The sequence below is a fragment of the Cetorhinus maximus genome, chromosome 8, assembly GCF_964194155.1.
Source record: "Cetorhinus maximus chromosome 8, sCetMax3.hap1.1, whole genome shotgun sequence".
NCBI lineage: Eukaryota > Metazoa > Chordata > Chondrichthyes > Lamniformes > Cetorhinidae > Cetorhinus > Cetorhinus maximus.
The window spans coordinates 67,422,728-67,437,714 of NC_135886.1; the positions used below are offsets into that span (position 1 = coordinate 67,422,728).

A 14,987-nucleotide genomic window follows, 5' to 3' on the forward strand; every position below is an offset into this window, starting at 1 on the left:
GTGTTCTGGAGACTTTAATAGCCTCTCCTGGGCTCTCCTTTCTTTTCAGTTTTTTCATAATTATCCATGAAGTTGAATCCACCCCCCACCACATGCTAACCTGCTGCTTTGTTTCCCATTAGTTATACTTCTTGAAGTTTTACTCCCCCCCCACCCCCACCCTCCTCCCCACTTTCTAGTTTAAAGTCCTGTTGACCACCCTATTTACCCTTTTCGCTAGAGATGAATGTACTTGGCCATTTATAATCATGCCCAGCCATATGAAATGGACACCCAGGATTGCCTGGCGATAACAAGTACATAGAAGATCATGGAAGGGATAATATATTTCTACTACTTTTTCTTCATTCAGTTTTTCTTCTTCTCTCATTTAGATTCCAATAAGGCTTTGTTCGGGTTTTTCTAATTTTTTATTTCTGGCCCCAATGGAGAATCCTTCTATCTGATATGTTTGAAAGAAGGAGAAGAAGAAAAAGGGGAGGAAGGTAGGGATTGGAAGCCGATCAGGTTGCTCAGGTAGTACTCCCTGCACAATCGTTGGTACCCATACACCTGCATCTGCAGTCAGAGATGAATGTACAAACAAACAATGCTGGAAACATTCAGCAGGCCAGGAAGCATCTGTGCAGAGAGGGAAAAAACAAAGAATTAACATTTCAGATCGATGATCTTTCACTAAAACTGGAAACCGTTATAGATTTAACAGGTGTTAAGCAAGAACAGGCATCGAAAGGGCTAGAGCTCACCACCACCACCTTCTGAAGGGCAATTAGGGATGGGCAATAAATGCTAGGCTAGCCAGCGATGCCCACATCCCATAATTGAATCAAAAAAGGAAAGGACAAAAGGGAAATTCTGTGATAAGGTGGAAAGCAGGAGTGAGCCTCGGAATTATTACTAGTACCTTCTCTCCAAAAAAAAAAGGGAGCAGTGATTATTATCTGAAATTGTTGAACTCAATGTTGAGTCCGGAAGGTTGTAAAGCACTAATTGAAAGATGAGGTGCTGTTTCTCGAGCTTCTTTTGAGCTTCTTTGGAACAGTGGGAGGGAGCCAATGATGGAGATATCAGACTGAGAATGGGATCGACAAAGAAAATGGCAATCAAGCATTCTGCATACCCAAGTGCCAGGAACCAATTTGCAGGATGGCCATTTCCATTAATTAAAATGTAAATAAATCTCCCACATGTTTCATCAAAGTGATCCGCAACCAATGGAAATATTGCCACATAGGGAAACTAAGCATAATAGTAAAATAATCTTTCAGTGCCACAACATTAAGACGACACTTTAGCAGACGACAAGAGCAAGCGGATGCTCTGATACCCAAAGGAAGCTGGGACAACAGGCACAATAGCACCGTTAAGATAGGTTAATGTTAACTAACTGAATTGTTGGATGTTCCTCTGAAATAATCCAATTACTTGTCATGTTTTCATTGGCATTGTGTAAAAGAATCCATGTCCATAGTGATTAAGAGCCAATGCATGCTGATTGGCCATATTATCATTGATAAAAGAAGTCCTGGTATATCCTTGGGCAACTGTCTATATGCTTTTCAGGCCCTCGGAGACCCACATGCAGATCAGTACTATCTGCTGCAAGGGTAACAGAAACTGCCATGCAGCATAAGGCTAGCACATTCAGTGACAGTATGGTCATTTGCAGCTTGAAGTTTGACTCCACCTCCCAGCAGGCATGCCATAATGCATGCAGTGATGCTGCAGGAAACCCTTTTTGCAACCACTAATTATCTCCATCCTTTAAATTTCAATGATATGTAATTTTCCACTTCCACACATGTTAAATCTGCATCTTTTGTTATCTATAATTATGATAATATGCTGACCTTGGAAAGTTGGGTCAAAAAAAGTTACATTTCTGTGCATGGCAGAGCAAGCTTATCACTAATCAATCAGGTATAAGCTGTGTCCATAATCAGAAAATCTATATTGGTGTTTCTGTAGCAATTTTCAGCATCATTTTGATGTTCAATCTGAAAATAATGGCATTGTAATTTTTGTCTCATCATGTTATTTCAAATTTTAGAAATGCCTTCATAAGTCATTAAGTCCTAATTATAAATTAGTTGGTTAAGTACAGTGGCCCTGAAGTTCCAGGGGCACTGCTATATCACTACAAATGTTGCAAAGTGGAGCACCCCATCTACTGTTCCCCAGGTTACACAGTTCACCCAAAACCTGGGCATGGGGTTCAGTTGTATATCTGGGGTCAGCAGGACGCTCAGCCAAGTCTGGCCCAGTTTGCATATCTGAGGCAGAGCAGTGCCATGCTGCCAAGGTTCAAATGAACCAAGTAACTTCTAAAGTTTTGGCTTCCACTTTAAACTACTCAGTGCTTGAGAGGGGAAGTAACATTGATCTGGATTGATTACCTTATTCTAGTTAAGATTTGGAACTCATGCCATGTCTTAAATGCTGTGAGTTCTACTGAGGTATCTCATGAGAGTAAAGGGAAGAACTCTTGTGATAGCTTACAAACTCCTCTTATATTGCCCCTTGAAACAGGGGGACTGTGGGCAGAAGATGTTGGCCTGGCCTCAGATGGCCTTAGACTTGAAGGTCTAGTTTAAATGTGGCAGAAATAGAACTTGTCATCTGATAACCCAGGAATTTCAGTGTCAAAAATTATGTTCCTCCTAATGAATAAAACAACACATTTGGGTGGATGAGGATTTAATAACTGTAGGTCTGTGTTTACTCATTTGCTGTGTTTTTTAAATCCTTTTTTGCCCCTTTCCTTACAGATAGGGCTTCGTATACAGATGCATGAGCTAAATTTGTTTCTGTTTACTTGTCACAGGATTTGTCTTTGAAATAGAAATGCAAGTGAAGAATAATCATTTATCTGGATGACAAGATGTGCACCTTCCAGATCTGAAACTACTGGACAAGAATCTTGCTGCAGGATGATTACTTGGCTTTGCAGCTCTCCTATGGATTGACAACCTTGAGGGAACGAGTGTAACAAGATAAGAACCTCCCTGTCCATGACCTTTGGATTTATTGCAGTTATTGATTGGCACCAAGGGTTTTTGGAATTTATATTGGTGAGAGTCTGGTAATGTCATCGTGTACAATGTTTCTTTACACAAGATGGAGTTGTCCTGTATCCTTTTTGCAACGCATAGCCACCATTTTCTTAAATGTAGACTGCAGTACTGTTCTGTGGATATTCAGCTTCGCTGTCAGGGTCATAGTGCTGGAGGGTCAGATCAACAACCCAACTGTGAATACTCATTATGGAAAACTGCGGGGGATCCGAATTCCCTTGCCAAGTGACATACTTGGGCCAGTGGATCAATACCTGGGAGTTCCATATGCTAGTGCTCCCACTGGGGAGAAAAGGTTCCAACCACCAGAACCTCCGCCTTCCTGGTCTGGAATACGTAATGTTACTCACTTCGCCCCTGTCTGCCCACAAAACATTCACGGTATGGTACCAGAAATAATGTTACCGATCTGGTTCACGGCCAATTTGGATATAGTTGCAACATACATCCAGGATCAAAATGAAGACTGTTTGTATCTAAACATCTATGTCCCCACAGAGGATGGTGAGTCAGTGGGGGACAATCCAATGCTTCTTTTGTCTGGTTCTTTGTTACTGTTTGTCTGTATGTTGCTCTCTAAGCATGAGGTGGTTCCCTATTTCCCATCTGCCCCCCCATCCCCCTCCCGCATGCAGTTGTCATGTGGCTCATGTTGTGGCTTCTCCTTGCCTTGACCTTTACATCTCTTACTGTCAATGGCACTGTTATGGTTCCTCTTTTGTTTCTTTGGCACAGTTTGTCAACCAAAAGCTAATCACCACTGCAAAAAAAAATCTGAAGCCAGGTGCATTGACCACAGGGTTAATTCTCAGTGTTTGGGGTTCACACTGTAATGTGTGAGGGGACAAATGGGTTGGAAGGTTTGCGAAGAGTGATTGCAGAAATATTCTCTCAGGACATGTTTGGATTGTGACTGAATGTCTGATGCAAGATCACTCTGAAATCCAGAGGATTAGGCTGTTATTTGGTATTTGGGGATATTTTAATTCACTTCTTTGGGCTTATAATGTGAACAGGGCATATTGTTCATTCACTAAGATGCTGAACCAATTTCCCAAGACTCCGTACAGATTATCCATCAATCAGTGTAGAGTAACCATAAATTAGTATCAGCTATTTATAAATTGATGTGAATAACTCACAAACCAATGCAGATTAACCTAAAGCCAGTGTCAAATTGTCATACTGCACAATATAATCCAGCAATATCTGATTGATCTTGTTTATATTTTGATCAAAAACTATTAAAAACTGTTGGATTTAAACTTGTCTTTCACTGAGGCCTCTTGTCCTGGAGCTACTCTCATAGGTCTCACCATGGTCTGGGGCAAATCCCTCAAACGTGGCTGTGAGCATCACTGTGTAGGGAATTGGGCTAGTCACTTACTCAGAGGCTTCACAATATACTAGGATTGGTTTATCTTGTTAACACCTTGACTCATTAAAATGAGTGACATCAGCACTGGGGAAATGCTTCAAAACTAAGTTGTAAGTGTAATTCAGACCTGCTGTTATACCCCTCCAGATCATTCTGAACTCCAGACTCAGAACACTTCCAATGCACCTGTGTAATGTTTCTATTTCTCTTACACTTCATACTTAAGGTCTCTAAGTTAGTTCGCCAATTAGTGTCTGAATTTATGCTGTGGACATTTTTCAACTGGGAATCAAAATGTTACCAGCAGAGTTCATTTTGTACCCAAGGCAGGAATTGGGCTAGGTTCATACTCAAGTTGGTGAGATGAGGTAGTCATTCAAGTACCATTGAATGAATTATTTACTTATAAACACAAGCTGAGAACTTGGTCTTATGCTGAAAACCAATGCAAAGTGGGCAGAGTGCAAAGATGAAGTCGTGAATTCTAAAACAGAATTCTAATGCAGCTTGCTAGTCAGGGCCACCTGAAAATTGACCAGGTCCTGGGAGGGGAGATAAATAGGAGAGTGGTGAATACAATCTGGTTGCAGCCCACAGTATTGTGTGAAGCCAGGAGGAGCACTCATTAAAGTAATTTTTTTTAAAAATTCACTGGTTCTTGATGCATGCCACACTGATTTTGCCAAATTTAGAATTGGGTTCTGAAACAGACCCTAAGCTCCTGGTCACTATATTCAAGGGGCCTAATGTTGTCTTAGGTGGGTGCTTAACCAAGAACCTTGCCAAACAAGAACCTTGCCAAACTTTAAAGCCAGTGAAGATAAGATGTCGCTAAGTTGGCATGGTGCAACAAGTAAGGTAGGTGCACTCAGCCTGGCCCCAACTTCTTCCATGCACCATTCTTGCAGCATAAGGGGGATCAAACTTTTTCTGTGAGTAAAGAGAGGTGGATTTATGTTGAGTGAGGACTAAAGAGAACTGGATTTAGATTAAAGGAGGGGTAAGGAGAGGTGGAGTTAGACATTACCAGAAGTAAGGAGAGTTAGATGTAAATAGAAGAGGGTAGAAAGAGCTGAATTTAGATAAGGTGAGGAATAATAGATTTGAATTAGAAGGTGTGAGGGCTTAAGGGGAGATGCATTGATACAATATGAGGCATAAAGAAAATGGAATTTAGATAGTGTGGAGCATCAGGGAGCTGGGTTTAAATTTAGTAAGGATTATTGAAAAGAGTTTGATTTGGGGTAAAGTACAAATCCAGGATGGAGAAGTTAGTGGAGCTAAAGGAGAATATAGCACCAGGACCTGACTAGATACATCAAAGGACCGTGAAAGGAATAGTAGAGGTCTTAGGAATAATATTTCCGAGTTTTATTGAGAGTGAATGTGTGCCAGAGAACTGCAGAGAGGCCAATGTAATACCCATTTTCAAGAAAGATAACTGTTTATTCAGGTAATTGCAATTTATCACCTGTTGTACAGAAAATTTTAGAATTAAAAAAAAAAATCTAGATGGGAGAACATTGATAGGAACAACCAACATGGATTTCGGAAAGGCATTCTTCGAGGAGGTGATATTTAGGTGAATATGGGAAATGTACATGCATTCTCTGAAAGCCTTTGGCAACATGCAACAACTTGTATTTATATAGCACCTGTAACATAATAAAAAGTCTTAAGGTGATTCACAAAGATATTATAAAACAAAATTTGACACCGAGCCACATATGAAGGGATATTTGGGCAAATGACCAAAAGCTTGGTCAAAGAGGGAGGTTTTAAGGAATGTCTTAAAAGAGAAAGGTGAAGTAGAGAGGCAAAGGGGTTAGGGAGGGAATTCCAGAGTTAGGGGCCTATGCAGCTGAGGGCATGGCCTTCAATGGTAAAGCAATTAAAATCAGGGATGCACAAGGAGCCAGATTTAGAGGGATGCAGAAATCTTGGAGAGTTGTAGGGCTGGGAGAGATTTTAGAGATGATTGGGGTGGGAAATGGGGCAAGGATGAGAATTTTAAAATTGACATGTTGTTCAACTGGGGGCCAGCATAGGTCACTGAGCACAGTGGGGAATTGTGAGGGGACTTGATATGAGTTAGGACATGATCAGCAGAGTTTTAGATGATCTAAAGTTTATAGAAAATAGAATGTTTGAGGCTAGCCAGGAGTGCAATAGAAAATTCAATATTGAAGATAAAGGCATGAAGGAGGGTTTCAGGAGTTGTAAGTTATGGAGGTGAAAATAGGCAGTCTTAGTGACAGTGCGGATACATGTTTGAAAGCTCACCTTGGAGTCAGATATGACATTGAAGTTGCAAACAGTCTCGTTCAGTCTCCGACTGTTGCCAGTGAGAGGGATGGAATCAGAAGCTAGGGAATGGAGTTTATAGTGGGGGATGATAGAAAATGGCTTCAGTCTTCCCAATATTTAAGTGGAGGAAATTTTGGCTTATCCAATACTGGATATTGGACAAGCAATCTGACGATTTAGAGATAGTGGAGGGGCCAAAAGAGGCGATGGTGAGGTAAAGTTGGGTGCTGTCATGTTTGATGTTTTGTTTCCAGATGATGTTCCCGAGAGGCCTCGAATGGATGAGAAATTGCAGGGATCCAAGGATAGATCCTTGAGGAGGGATGCCGGGGTAGATGGAGGAAGTGGGAAAAGAAATCATTGATGGAGATTTCCTGGCTGAAATTAGATAGATAGAAATGGAACAAGGTGAGCCAAATGATGGTTGAGCCGCTTTGGAAGAGGATGGTGGGATCAATTGTGCCAAAACCTGCAGACAAGTCAAGAAGTTCAAGTAGGGATAATTTTCCCTTGTCACAGTCACATAGGATGTAATTTATGACATTGATAAGAGCAGTTTGGTACTGTGGCAGTGTGAAAACCTGATTAGAGGGATTCAAACATGGAGTCCCGGGAAGGGTGGGCACAAATTTGGGAGGCAGCAACACATTCAAGAACTTTGGAGAGGAGAGGGAGATAGGAGATGGGACGGTGGTTTGCAGAAGGAGGGGCCAGGGTTGTTTTTCTGAGGAGAGGGGTGATGATGCCAGATTTTAAGGAGAGAGGAACAGAACCAGAGGGAAGAGAACCGTTACAATGCTGGCTAATGTGGGAGCCAGGGAAGGAAGTTTGGTGGTCAGTAATTTAGTGGAAATAGGAAGGAGAGAACAGGAAGTGGTTCTCATGGACGAAATTAACTCAGAGCTAAAGGGAAACAGGGGAAAACTAAAGACCAATACAAGTTCAGGGCGAGGGTCATATAGGACACGAGTGGGGCAAGTTAACAATGACAACAACTTGATTTAGATAACTTCCTTTAATATCGAAAAACATCCCCAAGTGCTTTAGGGATATGGAATTAAGGGAAAGATAGAAAATTGGCTAAAAAATATTGTTATAAGGCATGAAAAAGATACTCACATTCAGGGCAGCTTCTTTGAGTGGTTGGAAGTGGACATCAGTGTCGCACAGGATTCTGTTCTGGGACCAATTCTGTTCACTGTACACATCAATAATTTGGTTTTTGCACTAGGGAGAATTGTGTTCAAACTTTTCAACAATACTAAAGTAGCAGGCATATTCATGGCAAGAGATATTAAAAATGTGGGGATGTAATGATGAATCTATAATGGAGTACTGTGTGCAGATTTTGAACTCCATATTATAGAGAAGTTGTTACGACAATAGAGAGGATACAGCGCATAATGACTAGAATGTGGCCTGGTATAAAGAAATAGAAATTATGAAAATAGAGTAGAAGAATTGGGACTTTTTTTTTTAGAACAAAGGAGATTATAGAATGATTTAATTGAGCGGTTTATAGTTGTGAAAGGATGAGACAAAGTAGATAGAAACAGACTATTTCCGGTGGTTGCGGAGTCTGGAAAAAGGATAAGAATCAAGCTGGACTTGTTGAACTGAACGACCTGATTCCATGTTGTAATTTCTTTGTAACTCTTACATAACTGGTGCTGTTTAGTTGTCTTCAATTTTCTTCAGGATAAAAAGAAAGAAATTTGCCAGGTTCCTGTTACTGATCACGATACACTGATCCCTGCTGGAAGGTACTTGTACAATTGATATTAGCAGCAACCACTGGATAGGCTTGGCTGCTATTCTGACATGCTGTTATGATGTAACCTTTGTGAAAATAGCTGCCACCAACTCTAGGTTTATGCATAGTACAGCCCCATGGCTAAGGTTTTGGGTGATGGCTAGCAACTGTGGAACTCGACCTCAGCAAATCATCTGTGACTTTAGGAGAAGAGAAAAACTAATCTTTGATCTGTAGCATGCAATTTAGGCTGATATCTATGTAGCACCTTGTGGTGCGGAAAAGGAAGAGTTAATTGGCAAGAATCCAAATTTATATTTTCGAAGAATAACAACAATTTGCATTTTATATAGTGCATTTAATGTAATAAAATATCCAAGGGTGCTTCACAAGAGGCATTACAAAACAAACTGTGGCACTGAGCCACATAAGGAGATTTTAGGGCAGATGACCAAATAGTAAGAAAAATGTACTGAATTAGAAAATGCAGAAACTATTGTTATTGTCTATGTATGGATGTGGGTGAAATCTGTAGGAAAGAAAGTGGTCCAAGTGTATTTTATTTGGTGCACAGAATGTTAACGCTTTGAAGTTGGTTTGAACAGATTGTAGGGCAGTATCTTGAGGTTATGACCTGAGTAATGTGCATTGATTGGGCTAGGACTCCTGGACATCTGTCCTCGGTAAGACAATCAGCAGGTAACACTGTTCAGGTGATCACTGGGATTCCACACAGACCAATCCCATGCACTATCAGTGACAGACAAACTGAAGAAACACAGCATTTACGAATACCACAAAGTGTAACCAGACTTGGAGGCTGGAGGAAGAAGCGCCTTGGTCTTTTCATGTTGTAATTTTATGAAGGCATTTGTGATTTCCTCTCTTTGATATTACTAGTAAAATTGTAAATGCATCCTTTCAGATCAGAGAAAATCTTCACACATGCATCTGTTAAGGGACAGCAACCACAGTAGTTCTTCCCCAAGGAATTGGGTAAGAAAAGTCTGTGGACAATCGATCTGAAATAAAAGCAAGAAATGGCGGAAATACACAGCAGAGCCAGCAGCAGCAGCTAATAAAAGGGAAAGATAAGTTCACATGTCAAATAAGACCCTTAATGAGAATTCCTAGAGTGGGGGGTGGGGGGCATGCAGTGTGTATTCTTCAGTCAGAGAAACATTTGAAAAATGGGACCTTTTTATGTGGGGCAGTCTCTGCCTGAATTTAAAAAGTTATTGCATGGTCTGTCTCCCCAAGAGGTGGGGGAGTGAACAGAGGGGAGGGGGTCATGATGCCCAGTTGAATATTCTCCACACACTCAAATCTGAGTGGTACTGCATTGGCAGCTCCAACAGCATGGACCAGCTGTGCCCTGGGATGACTGAATATTTCTGCAAACAGGTCTCTCGTGTGTGTGTGTGTGTGTGTGTGTGTGTGTGTATGTGTGTGTGTGTCTGTGTGTGTGGGAGGGGGGAGGGGGAGTGAGACGGTTGTGATTGCATGCTCCTACTGTCTGATGGAGCCTCATGTTATTTTGCAGTATTTTATTCATTTTACAGTAAAAAGAATATCGAAGGAATGCACGAGAAAACCCAACAAGAAAATATGTAGAAAAGGAGGTAGGTAGAAACCTGGTATCACATGGGGAGGAGCGAGCATGCATTCTCAACGCAAGCAGCAAGCTTCATCATCAAACTGCAGTTAATCAAATGGAAACCGCAAGATACGGCCAAAGTGTTTGTGTGTCTTTTGATTAGAGTTTAATGTATTTTGCACTTGATGTCATGCATTTTGTTCATTGTAGTAGTCCAACTGATACGATCAATCATATACCAGAGACTAGCTCACTAGACACAGAGAGGAACACGTACTGGGAAACAGTCAAAATCTCCAGAGAGAGACAGAGAGACTAATAACGTCTCTATATTGGTCAGTGTGTTGATGTGTTTTCTTTCCAGATAGAGGTAAATACTCAATCTCTAAGTCTCTTGGTGCAAGTGCTAGTAATAAACTGCCAAACATTTGGGGCGAAATTGGATCCTGTTTCACCTGTTTCTTGCAAGGAGGATAAAAATTCCATTTTCAAGGAGCTATATTCTGTGCCTCAAAAATACCTGAGTCACATTGGGTGAGATTTTAACTCAATCAAAACCCATTTACTTAGAGTTAAGGTTGGGCCCATTGGTTTAGACAATATGTTAATTAAGACCTAAAGTCTATTTCAGGACCTTGGCCTGAAATTGGTCAAAACTGGACAGACTCTGTGCAAGCTCCCAGTAGTTTCTCAGGTTCTACAACGATCTAACTTGCAGTTCTTAGTGACCTGTGGAGGCCGCCAAAGACGAGGTAAGTAAACTGTTTTTCGATTTACCTTAATGAGGAGAAGTAGGAGTGCTCCACCTGAATCCACAGGAAAAACTGTGGGCCACTACTGGTCTTTGCTCACCCCCTTCCATTTGCTCTACCTTGATTCTTCCCCCAACCCCACCCCTCTCCTCCCCAGGACCTACCCCCCAGGGACACTGCCAGTGTCCAAGCTTGCCAGTCTTGCTTTCTGCTCAATTACTAAGCTGTGGAGTGAAAATCTAGCATCACAATGCCACTCACTGATTTTTCAAGGACTAATTTTCAGCAATACTTGGGCCAATCTTTTAGGTATGTGTTGCAGTTGTGCCACAGGTGATAACCAATGTCTCCATCAGGAGAAGGAGAGACTGGTGTACACTGCACCAGGAAGGAGAGATTTGGAAATAATGTGAAACACTCAGCACCTGCACCAGGCACAGGCTCAAGAGTCATTCTTCCTCAGGCACTGTATCCTTGCATTTGAAAACTACCATCACCACCCCTTGCTCAGGAAAGATCATCCTGACCTCTCCTCCAACTACTGCTCCATATCAAACCTTTCTTTCCATCTTGCTCAATGCACAACTCTCCCTTTGTTCTCTGTTCAAATCCCTTTAATCTGGTTTATGCCTCAAGACCGTAGTGGTCACAGTGTTTCCAAAAGCATCTTTGAAGATTGCAACCATGATATGTTATTTCTTCCTGTCCTCCTTCTCTGCTGCACTGTACACAGTTCACCCTGCACTTCATCCTCTTCACTTGTCCCAGTGTAGGGAATTCATCCCTGGAAGGGCATCGTACCCTCATTTAGTTACCCTAGCAGTGTCACAAAATTCCATGCTGGGTTAATTCCTATTTTTGCCAATGTTATTTGTAGATGAGTAGCCAGGATACATGTTGATGACAGTCTTTTAAACCTCTGCCCCACATCCTTAACTGCATGACCCCATGACCGTCACTGTGCTGTATGACTTGTTCAACACCATTGTGGATAACCCAGGATTTTCTCCAACATTAAGGAGACTGAACCCAATCTGTTTAGTGCCCAATATAACTCCATGTTGTTGTCCCAACTCCAGCTCCTTCCTCAATCATTCACGCAGGCTGATCCTGGCAGCGCATTGTATCTCCCGCGATTTGTCCTACATTAACTCCAAATTAGTTGAAACTCTGTCTATATCCTGTTCTACTCAAAATATTGCTCACTTATCAGTCCTATCCTTAACAATCAGCATTGTTTATCACTTTCTCAGTTCAATATTTTCCTTGTTTTCCAGATCCCTTCATAGCCTCCCTCTATCCTGCTTCAACAACCAGCTCCCACTATGCACCCTCTGCTCTTTAGTCTCTGCGCTTTTATTCACTGCATTCCCCACCCCCCAACACCCATACTTTTTATCATTGGTGGCAGATTCTTCAGGCATCGGTGCCTTCTCTGGCGCTTTCTTCTGAAACCCCTTTCTTGGCTACCTCTGTCCTATTTACAAGTCTCTGCAAAGCCTTAAAATTCGACTGCGCCTTTGGCCACCTACTTTAATTCTCCTCTTCCTACTCCTCAGTGCCCATTCTGTCTCAGTGAAAATGCCTTGGGACATTTGCTGTTTTAAAGGTGTTATAGAAATGCAAATTTATGTTGTAAAACACATACTGGGAAATATTGTAAATACACCAGAACAGAGACAGAGAGACTAACACACTGGGAAAGGCTTAATACCTGCACCAGGAAAGAGATTAACACTTATCCAGAGGGAGGTGGATCTCACATCTTTGATTTTAATTGCACAACTGCTTGAAAACACAATGTAGTTGAAAGATGTGTATCCTGCCATTTATAGTATTATTGTGATATCTAAATTGTGAGAGAAATGTTAAAAATGTTGTACAGAACTTCTGTGAGTGGGTTAACATTTATAAAATGAATTCCTCCTGAATGTTTGGAACATCTGGTGCATCATTCTAAACTAATTTTAGACAATTTTATGCTAGAAGAAAATTGCTTTGAAGGATGTGAAGTTTTCTGTAAACATCAGTGACAACTCATCTGAGTCTGCTTTTCCTTGATGTTTTCAATTTATCCAATAGATTTGTTGTACCTGTGTTTGCAATCTGCTGTTGCTGAGTACTGAGCTGTTGAAGGAATGAGTGTGGGGTATCTAGTCAGTATTCCAGTGTAGGTGCTGGGTTGCCAATTTCTGTCAGCAGTTTGCTTGCATAATAAAATTTTCACCTTGGCTGTGCTGCTAAGGTGAAGTGATTAACAGCAGGGAGGCCTTGCTGCAGGAAAAGAGAATGTTTAACCTCCAGGATTGCTATATAGAACAGCCTCTGCTGGCTGGGGCGAGATCGGTGTGGGCAGGTAATGTGGATAAGGTACCTTAGTAAGCATTGATGCGTGTGTGTGTGTGTGTGTGTGTTGGGGGGGGTGCATTAGGTGTGGGCCGGGGGGGACCTAAAAGAGGACAATGGAGCAGAGCTGCATGTTAGGTTGGTTCTGGGAATATTGAAGATTGGTATTCTTCCCTGATGTCTGCACTGCCTTTTTAGTGAGGCTGTAGTACTATGTAGGAACTCACTGGATATTTCCCTCATGCTCAGCACTGAAGACAACTCTTTTTTTGTTGAAGCCATCATCCCTGTGAAATGGAGTATAATAATATAAGTACAATCTCTGGCAATGTAGCATTGCACAAGGTCAAAAAGAAAAATCCTTTAATGGTATTTAGCTCATTAATTTGACCTTTTGTATTCTCCCAGCCTTTGAATGGTGGAATAATAATAACTGTTGGAATGTATGACTAAGACTATAAACTTAAAAACTGGGCTTTTTAAAAGCACAAAGTAAAACTCCTACCACAAATGTTGCTTGATTACAGGTTTTTAGCTTGTATAAGCGCTGGCACAAATAATAATATACGGAATGGGTGGAATCTTATGCTTTCCCCCGTGGCAACATTGGTAGGGGTTGAAAGGTGGGGACCTCGCCACTTTCTTGCCTCCACTCTGATTAAGTCCATGGCAGGATGGCCTGTGGATGGCCTTTCCAACCTGCTGCCAATTGAGGCCCTTTTGTGGCTAATTAATGCCTACTTAAGGGCCTCATCCTGCTGCCGCTGGTATTAACCCAGCAGTGGTTGGGGGGGAGGGGGGGGCTCGCCATCACATGTTTGCTTGCAGTATCCCAGGAGTGGGAGCGTCCCTCGTTCAAAGACGTTCAGTGCCCGATTGAGAGACCTGGCATCAGGAAGGGTGCGACTGCACAGAGCCTTCCCCAAGACCCCCACCCCGTATCTCCCTTCCCGCCATCACTCACCTGTGCCTGCCTATCTCCTCAATCCAAGCACACAGTGTAGTACCAGCAGCAGCCAATGCCTCCCCAGTGGCACTGCTGAGTACAGAAGAGCTGCTGGTTTCTGATTGGCCAGCAGCTCTTTGTGGGCATGACTTCCTTCCTCTGATTTCCTCGATCCTGGCAAAAGCCCTGCCACTGTTAAGTGCTTCAGTGACACAAGGTACGGCGGGCCTTCCTGAGAAGAAACAATGTGGGGGGTCTTGCCGGCTCTCCAGCCGGTGGCCGAGACTCCTCCGCAAGTTTCTATATTTTTCTTAATAGGACTGAAATTTGGAATCTGGAACTCCTGGGCAGTGTTCCAAAGCTATAACTTTGCTGCTATCACGCTGCTCATGTGTTTACTGGAATCACTTTGATTACATATAATTATCCAAATCACCTGGAGAGTAACTAACTTGAATAGTCTGAGTTACATGCTCCTTTATACCTTAGGATGAATCTGTTAAGAGAGTGCTGTATTCTAAAACCACTTTCATGCTGTAAACCTACAGCATTTGGCATGTGCACAGTTCTCTCACTGTTAACTGTACTTAGAAATATAAACTGCTTGACTAACTTTGTTTGGATGGTAATGAGTCCCATATGTCTTATTAACTGCCATTGGCTTCCCTAGTTTCACCTCTGTCTGATGTCTGACAGAACAGTAGCAGGTGCAAATGTAAGCAAGGAGAGTGGAATTAAGAGCACAGGAATTATGCTGATGCCTCAAGACCAACTCTCAAAATGTGAAAGAGACTTGCATGTTGCAGATGAAAATTCTTGTTCAGTTTGACCTTG

General features: G+C 41.9%; 1 protein-coding gene across 2 annotated transcripts in view; it reads left to right on the plus strand.

The window, feature by feature from the left end:
• The first annotated feature begins 2,826 nt into the window (after positions 1-2,826).
• Positions 2,827-14,987, plus strand: part of nlgn3a (neuroligin 3a) — a 190,872-nt gene continuing 178,711 nt past the window's right edge. The window contains exons 1-2 of one of the 2 annotated variants that reach the window (XM_078546973.1): positions 2,827-3,578; positions 10,075-10,134. In XM_078546973.1, coding sequence (XP_078403099.1) covers positions 3,086-3,578; positions 10,075-10,134 — 553 coding nt within the window. In that variant the 5' untranslated portion in view covers positions 2,827-3,085. The remainder of the gene's footprint in view (positions 3,579-10,074; positions 10,135-14,987) is intronic. The other variant, XM_078546972.1, reaches the window with a different exon arrangement.